The 23,722-nt window shown below is 40.4% G+C and overlaps 2 protein-coding genes across 2 annotated transcripts in view; one reads left to right on the top strand and one right to left on the bottom strand.

Moving 5' to 3' along the window:
- Nucleotides 1-10,702: 10,702 nt before the first annotated feature.
- Nucleotides 10,703-12,977, top strand: LOC120287413 (disease resistance protein RPM1-like). The gene is made up of 3 exons (XM_039300199.1): nucleotides 10,703-10,988; nucleotides 11,462-12,686; nucleotides 12,845-12,977. The coding sequence occupies exons 1-3, from the start codon at nucleotides 10,703-10,705 to the stop codon at nucleotides 12,975-12,977; spliced, it is 1,644 nt and encodes a 547-aa protein (XP_039156133.1).
- A 2,430-nt stretch (nucleotides 12,978-15,407) lies between these two features.
- LOC104415374 (activating signal cointegrator 1) overlaps nucleotides 15,408-23,722 on the bottom strand; it is a 51,838-nt gene continuing 43,523 nt past the window's right edge. Inside the window, 5 exon segments of the mRNA XM_039299319.1 lie at nucleotides 15,408-15,841; nucleotides 15,917-15,981; nucleotides 16,087-16,141; nucleotides 16,234-16,298; nucleotides 16,609-16,776. Coding sequence (XP_039155253.1) covers nucleotides 15,560-15,841; nucleotides 15,917-15,981; nucleotides 16,087-16,141; nucleotides 16,234-16,298; nucleotides 16,609-16,776 — 635 coding nt within the window. The 3' untranslated portion in view covers nucleotides 15,408-15,559.

The raw sequence follows: 23,722 nt of genomic DNA, 5'->3' as shown, positions 1-23,722 counted from the left end.
ACCAATCAAGGTTTCAATCGCTCGTACCACACCGGAACTCGTCAAAGACAGAGTACGAAGGAAGAATTACCTACACAAGAATGCATGCCATCAACATCTTACCGCACAAAATCGTGATCAACCGTCTCGTGCCAAAATCAACATCCAAGACGGACGTGTCTAACTCTGAGGCGAAATTAATGTACACGATCAATTCAGGGAAGAAGTTCTCTCTCCCTCACACCATTCTCTTCCACATGTACAGAGCGATGGTGAAGGACAAGGGCTAGTTGCCTTACTCAGGTCTTGTGACCAAGATCTTCAGACACTTGAACATTGAACCTCCACAGACTCTTTGTGTTCGACCATGCGACAAAATTGTGGTGGGTTTGAAAATGCTGACAAAAATGCGTCGAAAGAGCTTGATAAGGCAATGGAGAAGTTCAAAGTGAAAACTCCGGTTAAATCTCATCCAGTCTCTTCAAGCGAAAAGGAAAGGGAAGGAGCCCATGGGTGCTCCATCCAAAAAGAAAAGAGCTATAAACTTAAAGGATGAAGATGAAGAGGATGAACTCACTATCTCGCCTTGGCATTGAAAAGACTCAGTCGTTCTGTATCCGAATCAATGAAACGACAGGAGAAAGGAAAAGAAGCAGAGGAACAAAAACAGAGAGAACTAGTGGAGAAAGAAGAGAAAGAAAAAGACGAAGAGGAGAAAGTGATATGGCTAGTATAAGTACCTAGAGGGGGGGTGAATAGGTATAATGAGTAATTTCTTACGATAATCACGCAATACTTGACAGTTGATAGAAATGAGACAATGTTTCTCGTCAATAAACAAACAACGATCAAAATAAGACTGAGAGTAGGGAAGAGAAAATTGAACACAAGGTTTATAGTGGTTCCGCTTATTTCAAGCCTACGTCCACTCTTCTGCATTGACAGCCCACTGGCTGGATTCCACTATGAACAAAGAGATATTACAAGATCTTGTTCTTCCTTGATTTCTCGGTGTAGAAGATCTACCACACTCCCTCAAGGTATCACTAAGTATAGACCCTCTTTGCATGTACGGTTTCACTCAATATGAATCGACTAATAATCAAGGAGCTTGAGACTGGAATTTCTCTATCGAGCACCCACTAGAACAACTGAACGCCTTCCTTTTATACTCTTTATGCCATCATACCCGTTGGCACTTACCAAAGGAATTCTTCCAATCTTCCCGTTGGATAGAATCAATTAAGAAGATCATTCGAGCTATTAAAGGAACATGTCAATAGCCCATCAATCATGTTCGCCCATACAATCAGGATCTTGGTTTCCAAGAATAGAACCTTCCAAGAATATTTCGTCAATCATCGGATCTTCAAACGATCTTGATTTCGAATAAATAATCGGTTATATCAAATCTAGCCAAGAGATCTTCTCCAAATGATAAGACCAAATCCTTAACCAAACACTTTAGCTCGGATCGCCTTCGTCGCTAGATTAGAAACTGTCAATGAGAATAGTCTTGAGTCTTGAGTCTTGTGTGCCGAGTCCGGTGATCCGAAAGTCTTCGGACTCTAAGTACAAGGCTCGCACAGCTTTCCAAACTAGACTGATAGAAACGTTTTGTCGCTTCAAAACACTCTGTGAGAGATTTCTCCAACAATCTCCCCTTTTTGATGGGGACAAAACTTTCCCCGTAGATTTGAACAACTTTGACTCTGCAAAAACATTACTCAAGCAATATGGATATCTCATAAAGATAACTCAACTAGACTCTATATCCACGAAAATAGGTTAGTCTTTCATGAGTAAAGCCATACAATAACACTTGATATAAATGCAACAGTCAATTTCAAATCCACACTCAAGTCACCAAATTCACCAAGTTCACCACACCCAAGTCATACTCAAAATAAGTATCCAAAAAAAAAAACAAATTCAAAGTAACAAAAAGTAACAAATTCAAAGTCAAAGTTCGGTTCAGTTCAAAGTCGGCAATTCTCCCCTTTTTGTCATCATTAAAAAAAAGGTGAGAAAGAGTCAAGTCTGCTTGGGAACGCGCACAAGCTGGAAATCTCTCATCGACTGTACGACGCCTTCCAACCTCTTCAAGTCTTCCCGTAGACTTGCCACCTCTACTCCTTTGGCATTTGCTTGAATTTGAAGAGCGAGGTCTTGCATTTGATCCGACAGGGTAACGGAAGACGCTTGTCCAGCATTCTTCAGGACTTGAAGTTCACATTCTAAAGCATATATTTGACCCTGTATTTCCAAAAGAAGATCAAGGATATGACGAAAATCTGCGGTATTGTCCGTCTGCGTGCTGGCATTTGCTCTATCAGATGGAGTAAAGGCAAACGATGGAACTTCGGTGTAATCGCGCAAATTTGGCGTTGAGGTGTCATGTCCTTCCTCAGGCATTTGAGAAGCTTGAATATCTTCTGGATTTGCTTGTGAGCGACTCACACCTTCACTTGTGAACATGATATGATGTAGTCCTTCCTCGTCATCTCCCCCGTTTCTAAGGCCTCAATTGGGGAAGAGTGATGGTCATGCTCAGCTGAATCTTGATTGCCTTTCTCTCCAGGCTTCATCTCGCAGACTTTTCTTTGACTCTTTTCTTCTTCTTCTTCAACTTCTTTTTCTTTCTCTTCGTTCTCCTCTCGCTTCTCTCTCGTTCTTGTTCCTCTCGCTTCTTTTCATTTCTCTTGTTGTTCCGTTGATTCGGATATAGAACGACTGAGTCTTTTCAATGCCAAGGCAGAGATAGTGAGTTCATCCTCTTCATCTTCATCCTCTAAGATTAGAGTTCTTTTCTTTTTGGATGGAGCACCCATGGGCTCCTTCCCTTTCCTTTTCGACGCAAAAGAGACTGGATGAAATTTAACTGGAGTTTTCACTTTGAACTTCTCCATTGCCTTATCAAGCTCTTTCAGACGCATTTTTGTCAACATTTTCAAACCCACCACCATTTTGTTGCATGGTTGAACACAAAGAGTCTGTGGTGTTAGAGCAAAATTGCTCTAGTTGAAGCAGATTGAACTTCTCCTTCAAGTTCACATTGATAGCATCCAGAAAATCAAAATCAACGCTCCTGGGGTTTATCACCCCACGTTTCAACAATTTGAAGAACAGATTCTCCTGTTCCTTCGATTTGTACAACTCTGTTCTTTTTCCCTTCACCTTCGCAGCAACACCCATCCTGGGTTGGAATTCACTAAACAGTTTATCATCGTCATTCCCGTCAGTCGGATTCAATCCCCCTACACGAGGGTCACTTGGAATGTTCGCAAGTGCTTCCTCAACCTTTCCTTTAGGAGCAATTCCCAAATCCTCCATTCATCGCAAAAATACATACTCATTTCCATACCCTTTGTCTTTAAGGCAGTCATCTACATAGTTCAGCGGTGTACCTATGCTTTTCAAAGCACGATAGAGCTTGTAAATAAAATAGGGTTTTTGGACTCTTACAGGGTCTACTTCCTCGATTATTTCTTCCTGCAATTGTTGTTCCACACCCTGTGGGGTAGATGATGGAGATTGACGTGGTTGAGAGTGAATAGGGCTCTGTCGCTGTCTCGGTAACTCTTCTTCCTTGGTGAGATCGAAATGGGTATGACCCTCTCTCATTCTCTATGGTCCCCTGCTTGCGATTCTTCAAGACCTTCTAGAAGAAGACATCGTTTCTTGTCGTTGAAAGATTCCTTGACTCGCTTTCCCAAGAAAAGATGACAACTTTCTCGAAGATGAACATGAAGTCAAGACAAAATTGGGAGGAGAATGCCTTTTTAGGGTTTTGGAGTTAAGCGAAGAAAACAACTGACTGTATATATAACCCAGTTAAAGAATGAAAAAGTCAATCAACATAAAGGAAAGTGAACAGTCGTCCCCTTTTTAAAAACGATAACTGCCTTTTTAAATAGAGGTTATCTTTTTGAAAAGACAAGATTCCGTTTTTCTCGGAAATTAAAGATAAATCAAATATAATTGAACGAATGATCGTACCTTTTCGAGATTGAATATTAAAACAACTTACAGTCTATAGCCATGAATGTCTGAGTCTGAGAGTCTCTAGACTTTGATTTCATCGGGCTTCAAAATGTTGAGTCTGGAACGGATGATATCGAATTGATTCTTCTCCAAAGGCTTTGTGAATATATCCGCTAGTTGGCTCTTTGACTCAACAAATTGAATCGAGATTTCTCCATTTTGAACATGATCTCTAATGAAGTGATGTTGAATCTCTATATGCTTTGCCCTTGAGTGAAGGATTGGATTTTTAGTAAGATTGATTGCGTTGGTGTTGTCACATCTAATCTCAGTGCATGAGTCTTCAATTCCAAAGTCTTGTAGCTGTTGTTTTATCCACAGAATTTGCGAACAACAACTTCCAAGAGCTACATACTTGTCGATGGGAGATTTCAAGAATGCTGGACAAGTGTCTTCTGTTACCCTGTCGGATCAAATGCAAGACCTCGCTCTTCAAATTCAAGCAAATGCCAAAGGAGTAGAGGTGGCATGTCTACGGGAAGACTTGAAGAGGCTGGAAGGCGTCGTACAGTCGATGGGAGATTTCCGGCTTGTGCGCGTTCCCAAGCGGACTTGACTCTTTCTCACATTTTTAATGATGACAAAAGGGGAGAATTGCCAGCTTTGAACCGAATCAACTTTGACTTTGAATTTGTTTTTAATTTTAGTTTGTTTGGATATTTATTTTGAGTATGACTTGGGTGTGGTGGACTTGGTGAATTTGACTGACTTGAGTGTGGATTTGAAATTAACTGTTGCATTTATATCAAGTGTTATTGTATGGCTTTACTCATGAAAGACTAACCTATTTTCTGTGAATGCAGAGTCTAGTTGAGTTATTAATCTTTATGAGATATCCATATTGCTTGAGTAATGTTTTTGCAGTCAAAGTTGTTCAAATCTACAGGAAAGTTTTGTCACCATAAAAAAGGGGGAGATTGTTGGAGAAATCTCTCTAGAGTGTTTTGAAGCTGACAAAACGTTTCTATCAGTCTAGTCTGGAAGTTGTGTAGACCCTTGTACTTAGAGTTTGAAGACTTTCGATCACCGGACTCAAGACACAAGACTCAAGACTCAAGACTATTCTCATTGACAATTTCTAATCCGGCGCGAAGGCGATCCGAGCTAAAGTGTTTGATTAAGGATTTGGTCTTATCGACTAGAGAAGATCTCTTGGATGGATTTGATATAACCGATTATTTATTCGAAATCAAGATCGTTTGAAGATCCGATTATTGACGAAATATTCTTGGAAGGTTCTATTCTTGGAAACCAAGATCCTAATTGTATGGGCGAACATGATTGATGAGCTATCGACATGTTCCTTTAATAGCTCGAATGATCTTTTTAATTGATTCTGTCCAACGGGAAGATTGGAAGAATTCCTTTGGTAAGTGCCAACGGGTATGATGGCATAAAGGAGTATAAAAGGAAGACGTTCCAGTTGTTCTAGTGCGTGCTCGATAGAGAAATTCCAGAGTCTGAAGCTCCTTGATTATTAGTCGATTCATATTGAGCGAAACTGTACACGCAAAGAGAGTCTATACTTAGTGATACCTTGAGGGAGTGTGGTAGATCTTCTACACCGAGAAATCAAGGAAGAACGATCTTGTAATATCTCTTTGTTCATAGTGGAATCCAGCCAGTGGGCATCGGTGCGAAGAGTGGACGTAGGCTTGAAATAAGCCGAACCACTATAAACCTTGTGTTCAATTTTCTCTTCCCTACTCTCAGTCTTATTTTGATCGTTGTTTGTTTATTGACGAGAAAAATTGTCTCATTTCTATCAACTGTCTAGTATTGTGCAATTATCGGAAGAAATTACTCTTTATACCTATTCACCCCCCCTCTAGGTACTTATACTAGCCATATCATCCTTTACACAAGCCCTTCAAAAAACACCCATCCAATCATATAATCCGTCTACAACCAGATAAAAATCCTCTTTTGCATGTATCGAAGCAAACATAGAATTTATCGAACTTGGTCCCCATATCAAGAAGTGATCTCTCCACAACCTCTACATACACTCTACTTGAAGGTTTTTGAAACCTACACCCCCAAGTATAATCCCACAAATGTCCATATTCACTGATGTATTGACCAATGAGTATCTTCATCACCTTTTGTTTCGATCTTTTGCATTGATTCCTAGATATATTGATGCATACTTGCTCATTCACCAGCATCTGGAACTCAATATTATTCATCTAAGGCATCAGCTTAATCAAATCAAAGAAATGTTTAGACAACCATACACTTCTCACCATTTTATTTTCAAAATTAATGGAACAAGTATGTTCCTCTTAGTAGGCTTTAATATGGAAGGATCCACTTCTCCTAACAAAAGCGCCATAGATCTTCTATGGATAATTTTGCTGCGAACACCTAGCTCTTACAAAGGTCTTAGTGCTTCTAATGAAGTCAATATTCCTCTATGTAGCAATGGAGTTCTTCAGTATAGCTTCCCTAAATTGTTTCGTATCTTGAAATTTCATACATACTGACAAAGTAGGAGAGGCAACTGATGGATCATAAGAAGGAAATTTACTTTTCCTTCTATGCATAGCTCTGTCATCTTCTTCAAGCTCATCCAAGGAAGTAGCATTCTCGACGCTTTCTTCATAATCAGTCTCCTTGCCAGCAGCACCAGCATCTGCAGGGCCTTTGGCCCTGTTTGGAACTTTATTAGCTACCTGCAAAGCTACAAACTTATCTGTCAAAAAATCCCTTTGTTTTTTTCTTGATTGTACAAGCTCCTCGTCGTCGTTATCACTTATAAAATTTTCAGCAGGCAACCCTTCATCATCATCACAACTTGATTAAGCTACTTCCCAATCTAATCCAGTGATTGTGACATCACCTATGTCATCATCACTTTGGTGAACTACATCTACGCTCCTCTCCTCTCCATCATGTCTATCCTACCCTCCTTTGACCCTAACGTCAATACTACCTTGAATACCATCTCCTTCGTGTCCTACTTGGGCGCTCTCTCCATCATCATCTTCGTCCTCACTTTCACTATTATGCTACCTCTTCACTATGAATATGATGGTACTGAACATCCCTAAAACTATTTTCTTCTTATAAGCTTCTCAAACCATCTCTTAAGCCTTTCCAGGGAATACAATACAACAACTTCTGAACTTTATAAGGCAAATAAGTCACTATATCCTTAACAAATCATATATAAGATGTCTTCTTTATCTCGACAAAGATGGTGCCCTCATTTCCACCCTCATACTCCCACTCATCCTCCCCAATCACAAAATCCCCACCATAGCAAACTATGACAGCGACATAATCCTTGTCATAAGCCATTTCTGCACCAAGAACAAGAAAAAGAATAATTAGTTTTTGGGACCACATCCACAAAGAATAATAGACAATTGCATATGGGAGTCCCCCTACTCTCATGGACTTTATTAAATAGAGGTCTCCACACTGACAATATGCCCCTATATGACAGCCAAAAAATAGGTCGCCACTTTAATTATTTGCCTTTACTTCCCTTAAAATATTAACCAAAAACAGAGGTTCCCACAACAAGCACAACCCAAGCAATTTTGTCTACTATCTTTTGCTGAACTAAACCTGCAATGTGAGAATGTACATCAACTTAATCAAATCTATTTTTCTTGTGAAAACACATACAAAAAATTAAAGAAAGCTCGATGTAAAAATATAAGGTGAAAGTTCTGTTTCTCATCCAACCAAGAGAAATCATACCCTACTCTATGATGTCTGGCCATTAATATATTGTGTCAAGAGGTTATTACACAAACCAAGAGAAATTTAGAGGAAAATCCAAACCCTGAATTTATCAATTGCATAGTAGACTGATACTACATGTCAAAAGAGTTCATAGTTTATAAACTTTAAAATGAGGTACTTACATGTGGTTTCAAATATGTCCTTTGCAAGTAAACAAACTTATATAAAGTTGATCAAAACAAATTTTGCACTCCTCAATGTTCCCTGCATATATGTTGACTATTTGATTAGAAACAACAATTAGGAAAGAAGAGTAAAAGAACCAAAAGATCATAATCAAGGGAACAAAAGCAGATTGATAGCAAAGTTGCATGCTCTTTGCAGAGCACTTGAGGGCCATTATTTCACACCTTCCACCTTAATCTATCTATCATATCCCACCTAATTCAATATTTCATTTCCCTCAAACACACTACTTCCTAGTTCCACCAAATTCAATATTTCGTTTCACTTTAGCATCGAATGCAGAAATCATTGACCGAGACGAGCATCTCCACATAAGGGAGTAGCGAAATAGAGCGCGCGCATTTCAACAGAATTTACGTAAGCCAACATGCACAGCTCGAGCACAACACACCCACCTCACTGCCCAAAGGTCCGATTAGCACATTTCCCCATCGAGCCCTAAATTTTCCATCGAAGCCCTAATAAAATAATCGAGTCTTAATTTCATCACAAGGAAGGGGGAGAAGGGACCGAACCTGGAGAAGCAACAATGGTGAGTGGCGATGACAACCAACGATGGTGAGCGGCGATGACGACCAACAACAACAACTGATGACGACGACTGATGACCACCGTTGGGCGTGAATGGCAACGAATAGAAGGGCCTAAGATCTAGTGTGAACGCGAATGGGGAGGAACGTCGATGGCTAGGTCTGCTTAAGCCAAAATAACCTAAACGACGTCGTTTAACACCAAGGAAAAATGACGTCGTTTAGGTCAGCTCAGTCAGTGTGGATGGACGACAATGTTTTTGTCGTCCATGTGGGTTTTTTTTTTAAACGTTTGCCACGTCGCAAAAGAAGTTGCTAGAAAATGCCACGTATGCAATTTGGCTGGATTTTCTTGCCGGTGGCACTCAAGTGATCCATTTTATTCCGATTTTGGCACTTAAGTGTCACTTTCATAAGTTTTGGCACTTAAGCGTCTTTTTGTGCCAAGTTATGGCACTCCAAGGGTCCGCGCGTCAGTGAAAAACATAAAGGGCCAAAAGCATAATGAGTTTAAGCCATGCACCTTCATCCAATGCTCAGCATGACAATTCTACAGTTAAGAGAGAATTTCAAAGCAAAACTCTAGAAAACTTTATCGGAGTGGAGCAAGAAAGTTTGAGGAATATAATTATCTTCGCATTGCTTTCTTTTTTCTTTTTTTTCAGTTAGAGAAGTGAATCTCTACCCAATATCCTCTTAATCACTAGAAGTATCGCTTCTCAAATATAGAATTCTACACCAGATCCAAAGATTTGTGAAAATCATACTTAAAACAAAAATAAGCATCCAAGTTCTAGCATTAATGAATGATACCACTGACTGAAGTAGCCATTGAGAAGGGTTCCTTTTAGGCTAACATGGTGCTAATTGACCTTTTTATAGCCTATAATTTTCAAAGTAATAGGTCAAGCCAGGCGAGGGGTGAGCAACGAGCGATATGCGAGAGTAGTGTGAGTGGCGTGTGAGAGTGGGGCGAGTGGTGAGCGAACGGTGTGCAGGAGGGGGTGAGCCGCGAGCAACGAGCGGGAGCGAGGTGAGCGTCGAGTGTTGTTCACAAAGAGGGTTTTTAAATTTCTAATTAGGGCTTTATTCGGATTATTTGGCAAGTTTAGAAAAACAATTTGGCCGCTCAGACTCTTAACTGTAATTAAGTTCATTCTAAATATTTAGAAAATGAACCCAATTTAGATCTACTATTTGGAATTTCTCCTAGTTTTTATTTTTTGGGTTTGCTCACTCTGGCTCGCCCCCCTCCACCTCAGATGCCGCGTCCATTGTTGACTGGACCGTGATTTGAACAGTCATGAGTACCAAATTGCCAAGTTGACGAATAATAAATGCCGTCGTCGGTGGAAATCATGAACGCAGCAGTGCGATATAATATGCTTTTATTGAGAACAAACGAAATACAGCTGGTTTTACTTGGCAGTTTTGCTGAAGTAGCGCAAGCATCGCTGCACCATCAGAGTAAAGCAGTCATCGGAAGACTTCACCCAATAGATGAGCGCAAAGCCCATTTGGATGTCCATTCAAAGGATTCTCTTTGCTGGTCTCAGACGTTACTAGCAAGCCGCCATAACCTATTTCCTTCTTGCCTGAGTTTTGATCTCGTGAGATCTGTGAGCAAGAGAGAAATGGCAGAATCCGCAGTGTCCTCTTTGGTCGTGAAGCTTGCTATGTACGTTGAGAATGAGGTGAAACTATTGAAAGGGGTATGTGGAAAAATTGAATTCATCAGAGATGAATTTGAGAGCATGAAGGCCTTCTTAAAAAGAGCCGAGTCGTCGCAAGAAGATGACCCTGAGTTGAAGGTATGGGTGAAACAGGTCAGAGAGGTCGCACACGATACGGAGGATATTCTGGATGAATTCATGCTCAATTTTGCAAGAGATCACGGACATGGGTTCATCAGGTACTTTAACAAGATCAAGTCATCCGTACAAAACTTGAAAGCACGTCATCGTATCTCCTCCAGGATAGATGATGTCAAGTCAAAAGTCGACAGCATTGCCGAACGACGTCGGCGATACAATTTCATAGAGCAATGTGTGATCTCATCCGCCGGAGGCACCTCATGGCACGACCCAAGGGAGGATGCTTTTCTAGTCGAGGAAGGTGAACTGGTGGGGATTGACAAGCCAAGAGAAGAGCTTATTAAGTGACTTGTTGATGGAGAACCTGGACTTCAAGTTTTATCGATCTTTGGGATGGGGGGTTTAGGGAAGACCACTCTGGCAAATAGAGTCTTCGACAATCAGCGGGTAAAAACCTACTTCCAAAGCCATGTATGGATTACAGTCTCGCAGTCTTATGAGGTTGAGGATATTTTGAGGGACATGATTGAACAACTTCATGGAGAAATTGAGCAACCAACCCCACAAGGAATGGAATCCGTGAATAGCATGAGGCTCAAGCAAATAGTGAAAGGCTTTCTGCAGCAAAAGAGGTACGTCATTGTTCTAGATGATGTATGGAACTCGAAAGCACTAGAAGGTATAAAAAATGCAATGCCTAATAGCAATTTATGTAGCCGAATAATAATCACTACTCGCATGGTTGATGTTGCTACTGTCTCATTCAACCAATCAAAATTTTATGAACTTAAGCATCTGTCTTCAGAATAATCATGGTCCTTATTCTGCAAAAAAGCCTTCTATGAGAATCCCTGTCCTCCTTACCTAGAACACCTTTCTCGACAAATTTTAAAAAAATGTGAGGGATTGCCACTTGCCATAGTGGCAATTGGTGGTCTTCTTTTGGAAAAGATGTTTTGGAATGGGAGATGATTTCTCGCAGCCTTCCTGTAGAACTAGAAAGCAATGACATGATGCAAAATTTCAAGAAAATTCTTAGCTTAAGCTACAATGATTTGCGTTATAATTTGAAAAGCTGCTTTTTGTACTTGGGAGTATTTCCAGAGAATCATGTGATTGGGTGTAAGAGACTAATCCGTCTGTGGATTGCAGAAGGATTCGTTGAGAAAAGAGAAGGAATGACACAAGAGGAGGTTGGTCAAAGATATTTGAAGGAGCTTATAAACAGAAGTTTGGTGCAAATTGCAAAAACAACAATTGACGGAAGGCTAGAAAGTTGTAGGGTGCATGACTTGATGCACGAATGTATCCTTTCTAAGGCAAGGGATGAAAATTTTGTTTCATTTGCATCTGAGCAGAAAGTAGAATTGCACGAAAGAGTCCGGCGTTTGTCAATCGCATACACCTACAACAATTCACTAAAACAACTAAATCTCCCTACCCTACACTCTCTGCTCATTTTTGAGTCAGCAACATCGTCTAGCTTAGATGAGCAATTTGTCCCAAGTGGCTGTCGGCTGCTGAGAGTGTTAGATCTAGGAGATTCACCTCTTCACAAGTTCCCCCAACAAATACTAGTTATATTCCACTTGAAGTATCTAAGTTTGAGAAGGACTAAAGTGCGCATCATTCCTAGATCAATTGGGAAACTCCAAAATCTCGAGACTCTAGATCTTAAACAAACGTTGGTCTCTAAGCTACCTGTGGAGGTAACCAAGCTCAAGAAACTACAGTATCTATTGGTGTATAGTTACGTAGCTTTCACACCTTCTCGACCCTTTCGTTCTATTACGGGATTTCTAGCTCCCCAAGGCATTGGAACACTGGTATCATTGCAGAAATTGTGCTATGTAAAAGCTGGAGGTCATCGGAACAAGAATGCAATGCAAGAGCTAGGAGAGTTATGTCAACTAAGGAGGCTGGGTGTAATGGACTTGAAGAAAGATGATGCAAAAGAACTATGTCACTCCCTTACGAAGATGACTGACCTTAGATCGTTAGAGGTGGTTGCAGAAAGTGAGTATGAAGTTATTGATTTGGATTTTCTATCTTCGCCAACCCAGCTCCTTCAGCGTCTATATATCAAAGGATGTCTAAAGAAGCTACCTCATTGGCTTCCTCTGCTGAACAATCTGACCAATGTGCGTTTGAAATTGAGTAGATTGAAATCAAGCCCCCTAGTTGCTTTCCAGAATTTGCCCAATCTCGTGGAGCTTCTATTGGATAACGCCTTTGACGGGGAAAAATTGGTTTTTGGAGATAGAGGGTTCCCAAAGCTCAAGGAATTACGTCTCCTCGATCTTCAAAATCTAAGATTTGTGTTAATGAATGGTCAGGCAATGCCTTGCCTTCAAAGTCTCTCAATTTACAGATGCAGGTACTTGGATTGGCAATCATTACTAGTTGTCATCCTCCCGCAGCGATCTCCGATTAGCCATCGTCCTCACATATCTCCGATTCCAGCTCCGAGCGCGCGCATCTGGGGTCGGAAATGTAGGGGTTTTTGGGGGTTTCGTTTGTGCTGCTGTTGGTCAGATGCTTTTATGTGTTTGCTGAAGTTCAGAAGAGAAAGAAACTAAGGAAATTGTGGATTTCAGCTTGCGCTGCTGTACACAATTCCCGTTCATTAGAATTTTTGTGCGTGTTTCGAAGGATAAACCTGGGTTAGTGTTTCCCATTAGAAATTTGGTGGGTGGGTGAGTGAGTTGAGCCTTTTTTTTTTTTTTTTTTTAATGATGTTGTGATATGTTTGGTTGCGCATGCATTCTATCCTAAATGGCTGATATTGATCATGGGATTAGTAAATAGATATGTTACTTGGCTTTTTTTGCTCCTCTGCTCCATTTTGTAAGGGAAAAGTATATCTTGCCTCCTAAATTCTGCATTCACTGTTGATGATCAAAAGAGTGCCCTTCAACTTTAAACATATATGTCAGCTTCTACTAAGAATCTTTTCCATATGAAATTCTAACATCAGTCATTCAGTCTTTAAGTCAGTAGCAAAATGATGAGGGAGGGTATTCTACAAGAGTGCTATGAGGAGGTGATGGAATGTAACCCCAAAGTTCGCTTTGTTTGGTGGGAAGAGGATCATTTTGGTGAAAGAAAATAATTTCAGTTTTCATATTTCAATTAGCTGCTGCTGTTCCAACCTCGGGTGTGGTATGATGTTAGCCCCCATTGCTATAATGCCATCAAGGATAGGGTGATGAGCCGTAATGAGGTTCTTCCTAAAGTTTCATAGGTCATAGTGATGTATTGGCCCCGCGAATCTCCTTGGTCCATCGTGGATCCCTAAAGTCCTATCACCAGGAGAAAGAAGATCCTCTAGTGTTTTTATTATATCTTCCATTTTCAATATTTTTATCTAGACCTTTTGATTTTTTTTTTAATGTTCAAATTTACTGCCCTTAGGTCCCTAGTGCTATCTTCTTGTTGTTGGTATCATCTTATTTAGTAAATAGTACATTTGTTTCTTATTTTCTGCATTTGTTGTATCAACTTTGATTTTGTTTTAGATAGTGATCTGAATAAAAAAATGAGAAGAATTACAATTTTCCTCTTGAAAAATCACATGTTAGGGATGTGCTCATGAAAATTAGAATGTAAAAAAATGGATTAACTGTCAAAGGCTCACCGAACGTGTTATGGTTTTTGTTATTTCTCCTAAATTCATAAACATTACTTTTTAATCTTTCTAATGCTTGAATAAACTCATCGTATGCCACATTTTACAGATTAAATTCATCAATCCAAATAAGATGTACCCAAAAGTTTGGTACGGGATAAATCTATCAAACGTATTATTGGACTTGCAAAATACATATATGCGAAGGATTGACATACAATACATTAATTAGGCAAAACTGAAATTTCAGATTAGAAATTTGCAGTTATGCAATTGAAGGGAATGCGGACAGCCACAAAAGTAAAGTGTAAATTCCTTAGTGTCTTTGTAATGAAGAGCAAAAATGATGTTTTAATTGAGTGCATCCCAAAGGTCTTCGATTGTTATGAATTGTTCGATTTTGAGTTATCTCTTCACGTGAATTTCAATTACAACACTCAGTCATGCAAATTTATAGCATGGTCTTTCAATTCATGCTTTATTTCACACAACATATTATTTAGATATTCTAATTTTCCCCATCTTGTGGAAATTAGACTGTGACTTAAGGTTAAATGTGAAAATATATATTAAGGAGGTAAAGAAGGATTTGAAAAGATTTGAACTCGGGAGCTCCTACTCTAATACCACTAATTTAAATTGTTAGATAAAAGCATAGTTTAATATTTAAATATTCTAACAAATACTATACTTTGCAATAGCATGTATTGTTGCTACAAAATTGAAGAGGAATAAAGCAGCAAAATTGACTTCTCAACCTTTTGTTAATTGCAAATAATTCTAATGCATCTCGAGACTTCAATTATTGGGAAGCAATTTTTCCCTTTTGCACTATGTAATGTTTTTGCAAGACTAAAAATTCTGTCGATTGGGGATAATCTTCACAAGTCAGGCACCCTTTGAGAGCATTTGGTCGGTCTATTGTTTTGCCTTGGATTCTGCAAATGAATTCAAGGCAAAACAAATTCTATATCAACTTTAACTCCAGGTGAAAGAGACTGCAAAAATTGCTCTAGTTCATTCAATAACCATCCATCATTAGCACAAAGGCACTGATTCTCCACAAAAGATGGTAGCCGAATCCAATTCTTCTGCAACTTAATTTACCTTCTCTATTCAAATCCTTTATTCTCTCGACATATCAAGAAAAAATATGAAAAGAAAAGGACTAAAAGAAGTTCTTAAGTCACTAGTATCTACCAACTGTCTCAGATTCTCTAATAAACTAAAAGTTTATACAATAAGCACGGATGATAGAATTTTACAACAGAGTTGCTGAAATTCTGGGGGAAGAAGAAGCAGTTGTTGTTGGGGAAGACTCATGTGGCCACTCAATAACTGCAGAGTCGTACCACAATGCTTGGTGGATTTTTGGAGTTATATTCATCCGAGCCGTCTTCAGTCTGTAGAAATAGACAAATGCAATGCAAACTTGGTCTTCTCTCTTTCTCAAGAAAATTATCCACATCTATGTGCTTCTCAGAGATACATGAACCTTTTCTTAAGGTGAGATCAGGCAAATCCACAGTCTCTCCTCCACTCAGGATCCAAGGATGTCCTGCTCATTAAAACAGAGCAAAAACAGAGTAAGAGGAATACCATAAGAGAGGCACTTCCCTAGATTAAGATGATTGCTCAATCTCAGTAGTCATCGCACTTGTTCTCGTCGAAAAAGATGTACTACGAATTTGGTTCTTTGAAAACTGAGTGGCAGCAGCTCGTGCACCAGCTACGGCAGCACTGAGACTCGATGATTTCCCTGGTTCACTCTGTTCAGATTCAGATACATGTAGTAATAGGCAACCTGGCTTCAATGAAAAAAGATCACGTGGATTTGGAAGAGGAAAATTCACAGGCGGTGGACTTCCCACTATAGTAAGAACTCTGGCTGCAGCTTCATATATCTATGAAAAGTTCTTTTGTCAGTATACGTGCCATGTCGTGCATAAGACAATTACTTACGTAACCAAATCCTTTACCTTCTTTTCCAAGTTGCAGATCTTCTGGTACCCTCGCATCTCAAATGGAATGAGTAATTTCAGTACTACTTAAAAACATATCAACAAAGTTGAATCAGTGTGGGAAATACATAAATGCTGAACAAACATATACAAGAACAAAGTACCAATTGCGTATAAGACAGATTTACACGCCAGTGGCTGTTCGCAGAGCCAGCAATAATCTGTTTGTGCTTCCAGCCTTACCTGTAATTACAAATATTTGCATGTTCAACTTACTTTGTGAAATTAGATAGGTAATCAATAAACAAAGCAAGCAAAAGATCAGTGTATCCCACCCCTTCAGGCAACACATTCCAGCCAGCTCGTTCATCGGCTTGGACACAGCCATCAACTTCGATACCTCATGGGCAAAACATTCCAACCATCGATAAATTTGTCTGAAAAAGACAAGCACCAGTTCTATGATTCAGAATCTAGTGTGAGGAACTCTGTCCATTAAATAGCTTAGATAAGATCGAAATTCATGCAGGTGAAAGGGAGCAATAAAAGCTTCCGTATATCTACAGTTTTTCCTATCAAAACATACATCAAACTGCTATTTAACTGAGAAATCCATCAGAAGATTATTTGAATTTTGAAGAATTTGTAAATAGGAGGTTTAAGTACTCTTTTAAAAAAGAAGAAGAAAGTTCAAGCATGCTACTTGCAGCATGGATAGCTCTCTCTTTGAATTCCTAGTAGTCTTTAGACAGGATAGTGCTCAGGGAGCTTAATTTCAGTAATCCCACTCACCGCATAAATCTCCCTGGAGAACTGCTCCATGGCTTTGATCGTGGATTCATCTGGAATTTTTCTGGCAGCGTGGATCCAAAGGCGGTCTTCCCAAATCATGTGCTATACAGTCAGAGATACTCAAAAAGGAAAAGAAAAATGAAAAGGAAAAGGATATTTAAAACTTCTTCAACAAGAAGTTGACAGTCTTTGCTAGATCCCAGCTTTCTGCGTAGACTTTCTGAACTTCCATACTCAAAGTTTAACATAAATGTTTGTCAACAAAGAAATGATTATATGAGCTGAAAGTAATATTCTAACTTTCTCAAGGCTATCTTAATGTATGAGCAAGACATTTGTACTTTGTATCTTTCACTGCCCCCAGACAGTATGTGCTAGGTATTAAAGTTGCACCACATCATTCCATTCTCAGTTACACAAACTTTCCGCAACATTAAGTCATCCCTCATCAACTTCCAACACAATTGATGTGCTCTTGCTCGTGACGAGAATTTTTATGTTCCAACATTTAAAAAAAAAGAAAAAAAGATACACAACCTTGTTAGTCTTAGTCCGTAAATTGGATTTCAGTTTGTTTTTGCCCTTATTTCTCTGCAATCCAATCAGGCAGTTTTCCATAAACTTGTGAAGCATGAAAACATCGGTGCCACAAACCGGTCAAAGAAAGTCAGACACAGGTTTTGGGCCGAACAAGTCCTTTCTCTCATCCTCAAGTGCTATGAATAAACAATGTCCAATTTCAGTAGTTTAACCTCCTCTCCCTTCAAGTCACTGCAGGTTCTCTCGCCGTTCACTTCATCCTTTGAACTCCACAATCCAAAACAGAACTTGGTAATGGAGAAAACTAAACGATCGCTGAAAACTTCAAGAACCCATATAGGAAAACACTGTCAACATGTCAAATTTGTGCATGTTTGGTAAAAATTGTTTATGTTCTCTGGAACAAATTTTTTTGTTCTTTTGTTCCGAACAACAAAAAAAGAATGAAACCTATTTAGTGTAACTTTTTTTCTCTGGGACAGAAATAAGAAATAAAAAAAAAAAAAGTAACTTATTCTCGGAAATAATTCCTAGAATCAATTTTTGTCTCTCTTCTTTTTCTTCTCTTTTTATTTCCTTCTTCTTCCTTTTGGTCGATTGTTGGCCTTGGTCATGGCCGACGACCTCGCCGGAGGCCCCCCGCAATGCTGAGCCATGGTGAAGCCAAGCTCGCCCAACCATCGGCCAGGCTCGGCCTCAACGGGCCATCGCCAGGTCGACATCGCCCAGTGGTAGCCAAATGAGGTGGAGCCTTGCTGGTGACTAGGCGAACTTGGCCTTATCAGATCTGGGCGAGCTTGAGCTCGCCTAGCCAAGGCAAGGCCAAAACTTGGCAGCTGGTGTGAGGGTCAGCCTCACTAGGCCGGGCGGCCGACCTTGCACCGTCGGGCAAGGTCAAGCCTCACCGGTGGCCTAGCAAGGCTCCGAGTGAGCTCGCCGGACCTTGCCCAACTGGTTGCTGGCCACCGCCGTGGCCGGCGACCGGGCACAAAAGAGGAAGAAGGAAAAAAAAAGAAAAATATAATAAAAATGTTAAAAAAATTAAAAGAAGCAACAAAATTATACAATTTTATTAAACATATTTCTATTCCTAAAATATAATTTTTTTGCAGTTACCAAATATATTCTTATACTTAGAAATTATTCCTGAGAATAGGAAAAAAAAAAATTATTTCTTGGAACAGAATTATTACTAAAGGCACCCTTAGTATATCAAAGTGCTCAATGAACAAATTCACTTATTTCTCGTTCTAGACTACGCGACAGCAAAAAAAACCAAAAAGTTGAAACTTCGGCGCAAAATTGGAATTATGAAAAAGAGAATCGCTAAACCGAACCTCAAATAGGGGCAGGCCAAGACCTGCGCTTGATCCCGTAAACGAGCAGAGAAGCCCATGGCTGGTGCATGGTCAGGCACGGCTTCCGGTAATTTTCCCGGTTCCGACTCTGCATCGCTGTTCCTTCTTCGGCTTTCGACAAACAAAATTCTGGGTTTTATCGAGAATCCGAAGGAAGGAAAGATTTCTTGGCACCAGGATTTTGACAAACAGAATTCTGCGTGATTTTTTAAAAATTGTCTTGATTTTTTAGGAATTTTTAATATTTTAATATTTTTCTGAATTTTCTAAAAAAGATTTTTATTTTCTGAATATTTTAACATCTTTTATGATTTTCTGATTTTTTTAAAATTTTAAAATTTTCCGAATTTTTAAACGTTTTTTAACCTCTTTTTTTTTTTTTTAATTGTATGATTTTATATTTTTTAATGAATTTTAATATTATAAAAGAGAATCCGGACCGCCGCGCTCTTGCATATGCAGTTGATGTCCTTAGTCAATGTATGTACTCCATACGCATCCCTCCTCTCGAAGCTGAAAATGGAATTCTGCGACCCAGTCCGACCAAACCAACCCGGACCATCGGTCCGGGTTAGACTAAAAAAGGGCCCGTCTCTAAAGCCCACAGGGAATTAACCAAAGAGGCCCTCGAATATTTTTATTAAAAAAGAAACCCACTCCATTCTCTATTTCGGCTGGCCCATCCTAAACTAAGTGAAGCCCAAACGTCCCCAAAACAACCTTTCAAGCCCAAGTGTCACAAATAGCCCTAAAACGATCAAACCAAATCGAGCCCAACCTCTCATCTTGGTCTCTTGCTCCGGGATGAACGCTCGGGGATGAGCAGAGAAACGGTTCTGAAGCCGCTCGTCCCCGACCCCACCCGATCGCCACACCACGCCGCCGCTACTTCGGTCGTCGACGTCGACCCACAAAACCAACTCGCTCTCCTCTCTGGCGGTTAACCCCAAAAGTCATTGATCACCAGAGCAATGGGGGCCGACCATTAACGGCTAAACTCTCGAGGCGACGAGCAAAGGGAGCACGCAAAGGAAGCAACCGCAACAGCCAAGATCAACGAGGAAAAGGAAAAAAAAAAAAAAAGTCTCACACAAGACAAACCCAGCAACTAACAGATTCAAATAAAGACACATGAGTTTGAAATAAGGAAAAAAAGTGGCTATTTTAATGGGATCGTCTCAAGGGCATTTTATCAAACACTTAGGGCGCGCCGAACGGAAAGCGGTCACAGACAAGAACGAGGCTCAAGACCAGGCCCACGCTCGAAAAAAATCAGCATAGAATCTTCAACACCAACAAAGAGCGGCGCCGACGAAGCAGAAAATACTCTCGCGTCTGCGAGCTCTCTCTCTACCCCATGGTAGCGCATTCCCATTTTCCGCCCAAACCCTAATTTCATTGCCCCTGAATTTTGCTCGCAATTTCAGGTCCTTCCCCTGTAATCATTCTCCCCAGAATCCGAGAAAGAAGAACGGAGGAAAAAAAATACATATGAAGAATCTGGAGTCTCGACAACCCTTCGGAAAGGAGGAATGGAGTGGCCGCTCTTTCAGGGGTAAGGTCAATTCACAGCACTCCGCACTGATCTAAGCAAGATCGCCATAAATAGGTGAGTTTTCTTCAGTCTTCTCTTGCCTGTGCGACGCACCTGGAGACGTAGAAGCTGGTAGCCAGGTAAACTCGTGGTAGGATAGAATCGAGCAAGATGAACATCTGAGCATCATAGAAGAGACTATTAGTTAATGACTATGGAGAGTAAGAAGAGAACGAAATGCGGCTGGCAGCATTATGCAAAAGTCTAGGGCATCTGTGGTCGGAGGAAGATGTAGTCGAAGTATCTGATGAAATACCTCAACAAAAAAGGGAGGAATGCAGGCGCACCCTATTCGGAAAGTTATTCTCCCGGACCAAATGTAAACTATCCGGCATTTATAACCACAATGACTAAAGCATGGAAGGCAGAAGGCGTCATATGTTCGCAGAAGGAACCAGTGCTATTCACTTTTATTTTCCCTACGGAGGAGGAAAAACACCGAATACTGAGGAACTCACCTTGGTCATACTCAACCAACTTGCTAGTGTTACAGCAGTGTCTTCCCGTAAATCCCAGCATTGTTATGAATTCTCAAAGGCCGCCTTCGGATTCGCATTGGAGGAGTCCCCCCTGGCTGGAGAATAGAGAAAGTATTCAATGACCTGGGGAAAAGGTTGGGAAAGGTTATTGAAGTTCAACTCGACTCAATAAATCATGCTCAGAACAAAGGAGGCAGAGTACGAGTTGAGATTGACTTAACATTACCGTTGAAAGCGGGAGCAGTTCTGGATATAGGCAATAAATGTCTCTGGGTGGAGTTCAAATACGAGCGGCTCCCACACTACTGCTTCTCATGCGGAAGGATCGGACATTATGCCACAGACTGTCTCAAATTTCCATATGCAACATCACCCTGGGCATTGAACAAAAAAGGGTCATATGGACCATGGTTGAAGGCCGAAACCAGCGACCACAGCCCTTATTGGGATGCTTTCTACGGGAAAATAGAGGAGTTTGTAGTGGAAGATACTGTACCTGATCCACCAACTGAACCGAGGGAGAAGAATTACACTGAGCAAGAGTTGCCAAATGATATGCAACTTGTAGTCTGCAGCAAAAAGAGATCAGAAAGCAGCTCACCACAGACAATAAACCCAGCAAAAGCTCCTAATGCAGCAGAAGTTGGAGACCGTGGAAAACAGGTAATGAGCATTGAAACTCAAAATCCATTAGTATTAAAGGTTGGTAAAAGCAGCAAGAAGACAATGAAAGTTCAAAAGGCAAAAAAAAGAAATGCATGCCGAGATATCATCCCTCATCCCAGATGATGTAGACCTTCGAGACCCCTGGTGAATTTGATACAAGAAGGACATGATTGGGCTTTGGTGGCTAGCCCTAATAAGCCACCACAAAAGCCATGAAAATTGTGAGTTGGAATTGTCGTGGGCTGGGTAACCCCGACAATCCAGGAGTTAAGAGCTATTAATGCTCGTGAAAGGCCCAACATAGTTTTTCTTATGGAAACGAAAAATAAAACAACCGGGGTGGAAAAGATTTGCAAAAAGCTTCGGTTTCAACAACTTTATCTAGTGGATCCGACAGAACAAATGGGGGATTGGCAATTATGTGGCATGAGGAACTAAGCTTAAAGGTGCAAAACAGCTCACAGCACTTCCTTGATGTACAGTGCACAGATCCTGAAAGTAAAAAGATAATGCAGATTACCTTCCTCCACGCATCTACTGACTTTGGAGAGAGGATGGAGTTATGGCAACAAAAATCCTCAAACCTTCGTGCTCCATTCCCCTGATTTGCATGGGAGATTTCAATGAGATTCTATATATATGGGAGAAAATTGGGAAAAAGGAGGCAGACAATCGAAGAATCGTAGCTTTCAGAAATATGATTAATGACTTATCCCTGATGGATGTAGAAAGCCACGGATGCGCTTTTACATGGGCTAATAACAGGGAGGGAGATGAGCTGGTAAAAAAGAGACTCGATCGAGTACTATGTAATCTGGAATGGAGGGTTACCTTTCATGAAGCAGAAGTCCAGCGCTCCCCGCTATAGGATCGACCACGCCCCTCATCCTTCGCCCGTATCCTCTAGTATACAAAAGGAAAAAACAGTTCAAATTGGAAACCTTCTGGATGGATCATGCAGAATTTTAGGAAGTTATTAGGCAAGTCTGGGAAGATACTTCAACTCCACAACACATCTTTGCAGAAAAATTAGGGAGAACATCGAAAGAATTAACGAAGTGGAGCAAAGAAAAGTTTTCAAATGCTTATTCTCATATCAAAGAGCTTAACCAAGCTTTACAAGCAATCACTAATCAAAAAGCTCAGCACACAAGTAGACAGAAAGTGTAGAATATTATTAGCCAAATAGCAGCATTGAGAAGACAGAAAGAACAATTCCGGGGGATGAGGTCACGTATCAAATGGCTACATTGGGGAGACCAAAACACCAGTTTTTTCCATGCCACGACAATCCAAAGGCGACACCAAAATCATATTACAATGTTGCAATTAGAGGAAAATCGGTGGTGCGAGCCGGCAACAATAAAACAACATATTATAGCTTTCTATGAAAACCTCGTATAGCTCGAGGGACAAAGACACTACCAACCGATCTTAGAACAATGCCCATCACCAATCACGTGAGAGGATGAATGCAGATCTGGTGGCAATACCACTATTGGAAGAAATCAAGGAAGCAAATGTTCCAATTGGGAGCTCTCAAGGCTCCAGACCGATGGATTCAATGGAGCCTTCTATCAAAAATCATGGGCAACTATAAAAACTGACCTGCTGCAACTTGTACTGGAGTTCTTTCAAACAGGGGTGCTTGATCACAAGCTAAACCAGACACATATTGTGTTGATCCCGAAAGTAAAAGGCCCTGAGACAATTAGTCAATACAAGCCCATCAGTCTGTGTAACTTCAGCTACAAAATTATTTCCAAAATATTAGCAAACAGACTCAAAAATGGTTGCCACTTATCATTGAACCGTGAGCAGGAGCCTTCGTCTCGGGCGGCAAATACAGACAACATCTTTATTGTCCAGAAATTCTGCATCAGCTGCGAATAACCAAAAGGAAGACAAAACAGCAGGCAATTGTAAAGCTTGATATGCAGAAAGCATATGATCACATAGAATGGGACTTCGTGAGGGATCTAATGCTGCATATGGGATTCGATGCCAAATGGGTCTCCCTAATTATGCAATGCATAACAATAGTTACTTTCAGCTTAAAGATCAATGGTGAACCAACCTCTTTCTTCCATCCATCGAGGGGTCTCAGACAAGGCGATCCCCTCTCACCCTATATCTTCATCCCGATATCCAATGTCTTAACCTGGATGTTGAAGAAAGCATTAGCAGAAGGTACACTCAAAGGAATACAGGTAAATAAACATTGCCCTCAGCTTTCACATTTGATGTTTGCCGATGATGTTATATGTTTTCTAGATGGGACTCTTACAGAATGCTAGAACCTTGCCCTCATATTAACCCAATACTGCTATGCAACGGGACAATCAGTAAATTTGAATAAATCAGGGGTTTATTTTAGTGGACATTGCCCAGAAAT

Source organism: Eucalyptus grandis, chromosome 8 (assembly GCF_016545825.1).
Source record: "Eucalyptus grandis isolate ANBG69807.140 chromosome 8, ASM1654582v1, whole genome shotgun sequence".
Taxonomy (NCBI): Eukaryota; Viridiplantae; Streptophyta; class Magnoliopsida; order Myrtales; family Myrtaceae; genus Eucalyptus; species Eucalyptus grandis.
The sequence above is the reverse complement of the archived record's forward strand: the minus strand, read 5'-3'. Positions and strand labels throughout refer to the sequence as shown.

Coding starts and splice junctions, on each gene's coding strand:
- LOC120287413 (XM_039300199.1), top strand. CDS start 10,703: ATGGGGGGTTTAGGGAAGACCACTCTGGCAAATAGAGTCTTCGACAAT. Junction 10,989..11,461: donor GAACTCGAAAGCACTAGAAG/GTATAAAAAATG, acceptor TGTGGATTGCAG/AAGGATTCGTTGAGAAAAGA. Junction 12,687..12,844: donor CTCTCAATTTACAGATGCAG/GTACTTGGATTG, acceptor GCTGTTGGTCAG/ATGCTTTTATGTGTTTGCTG.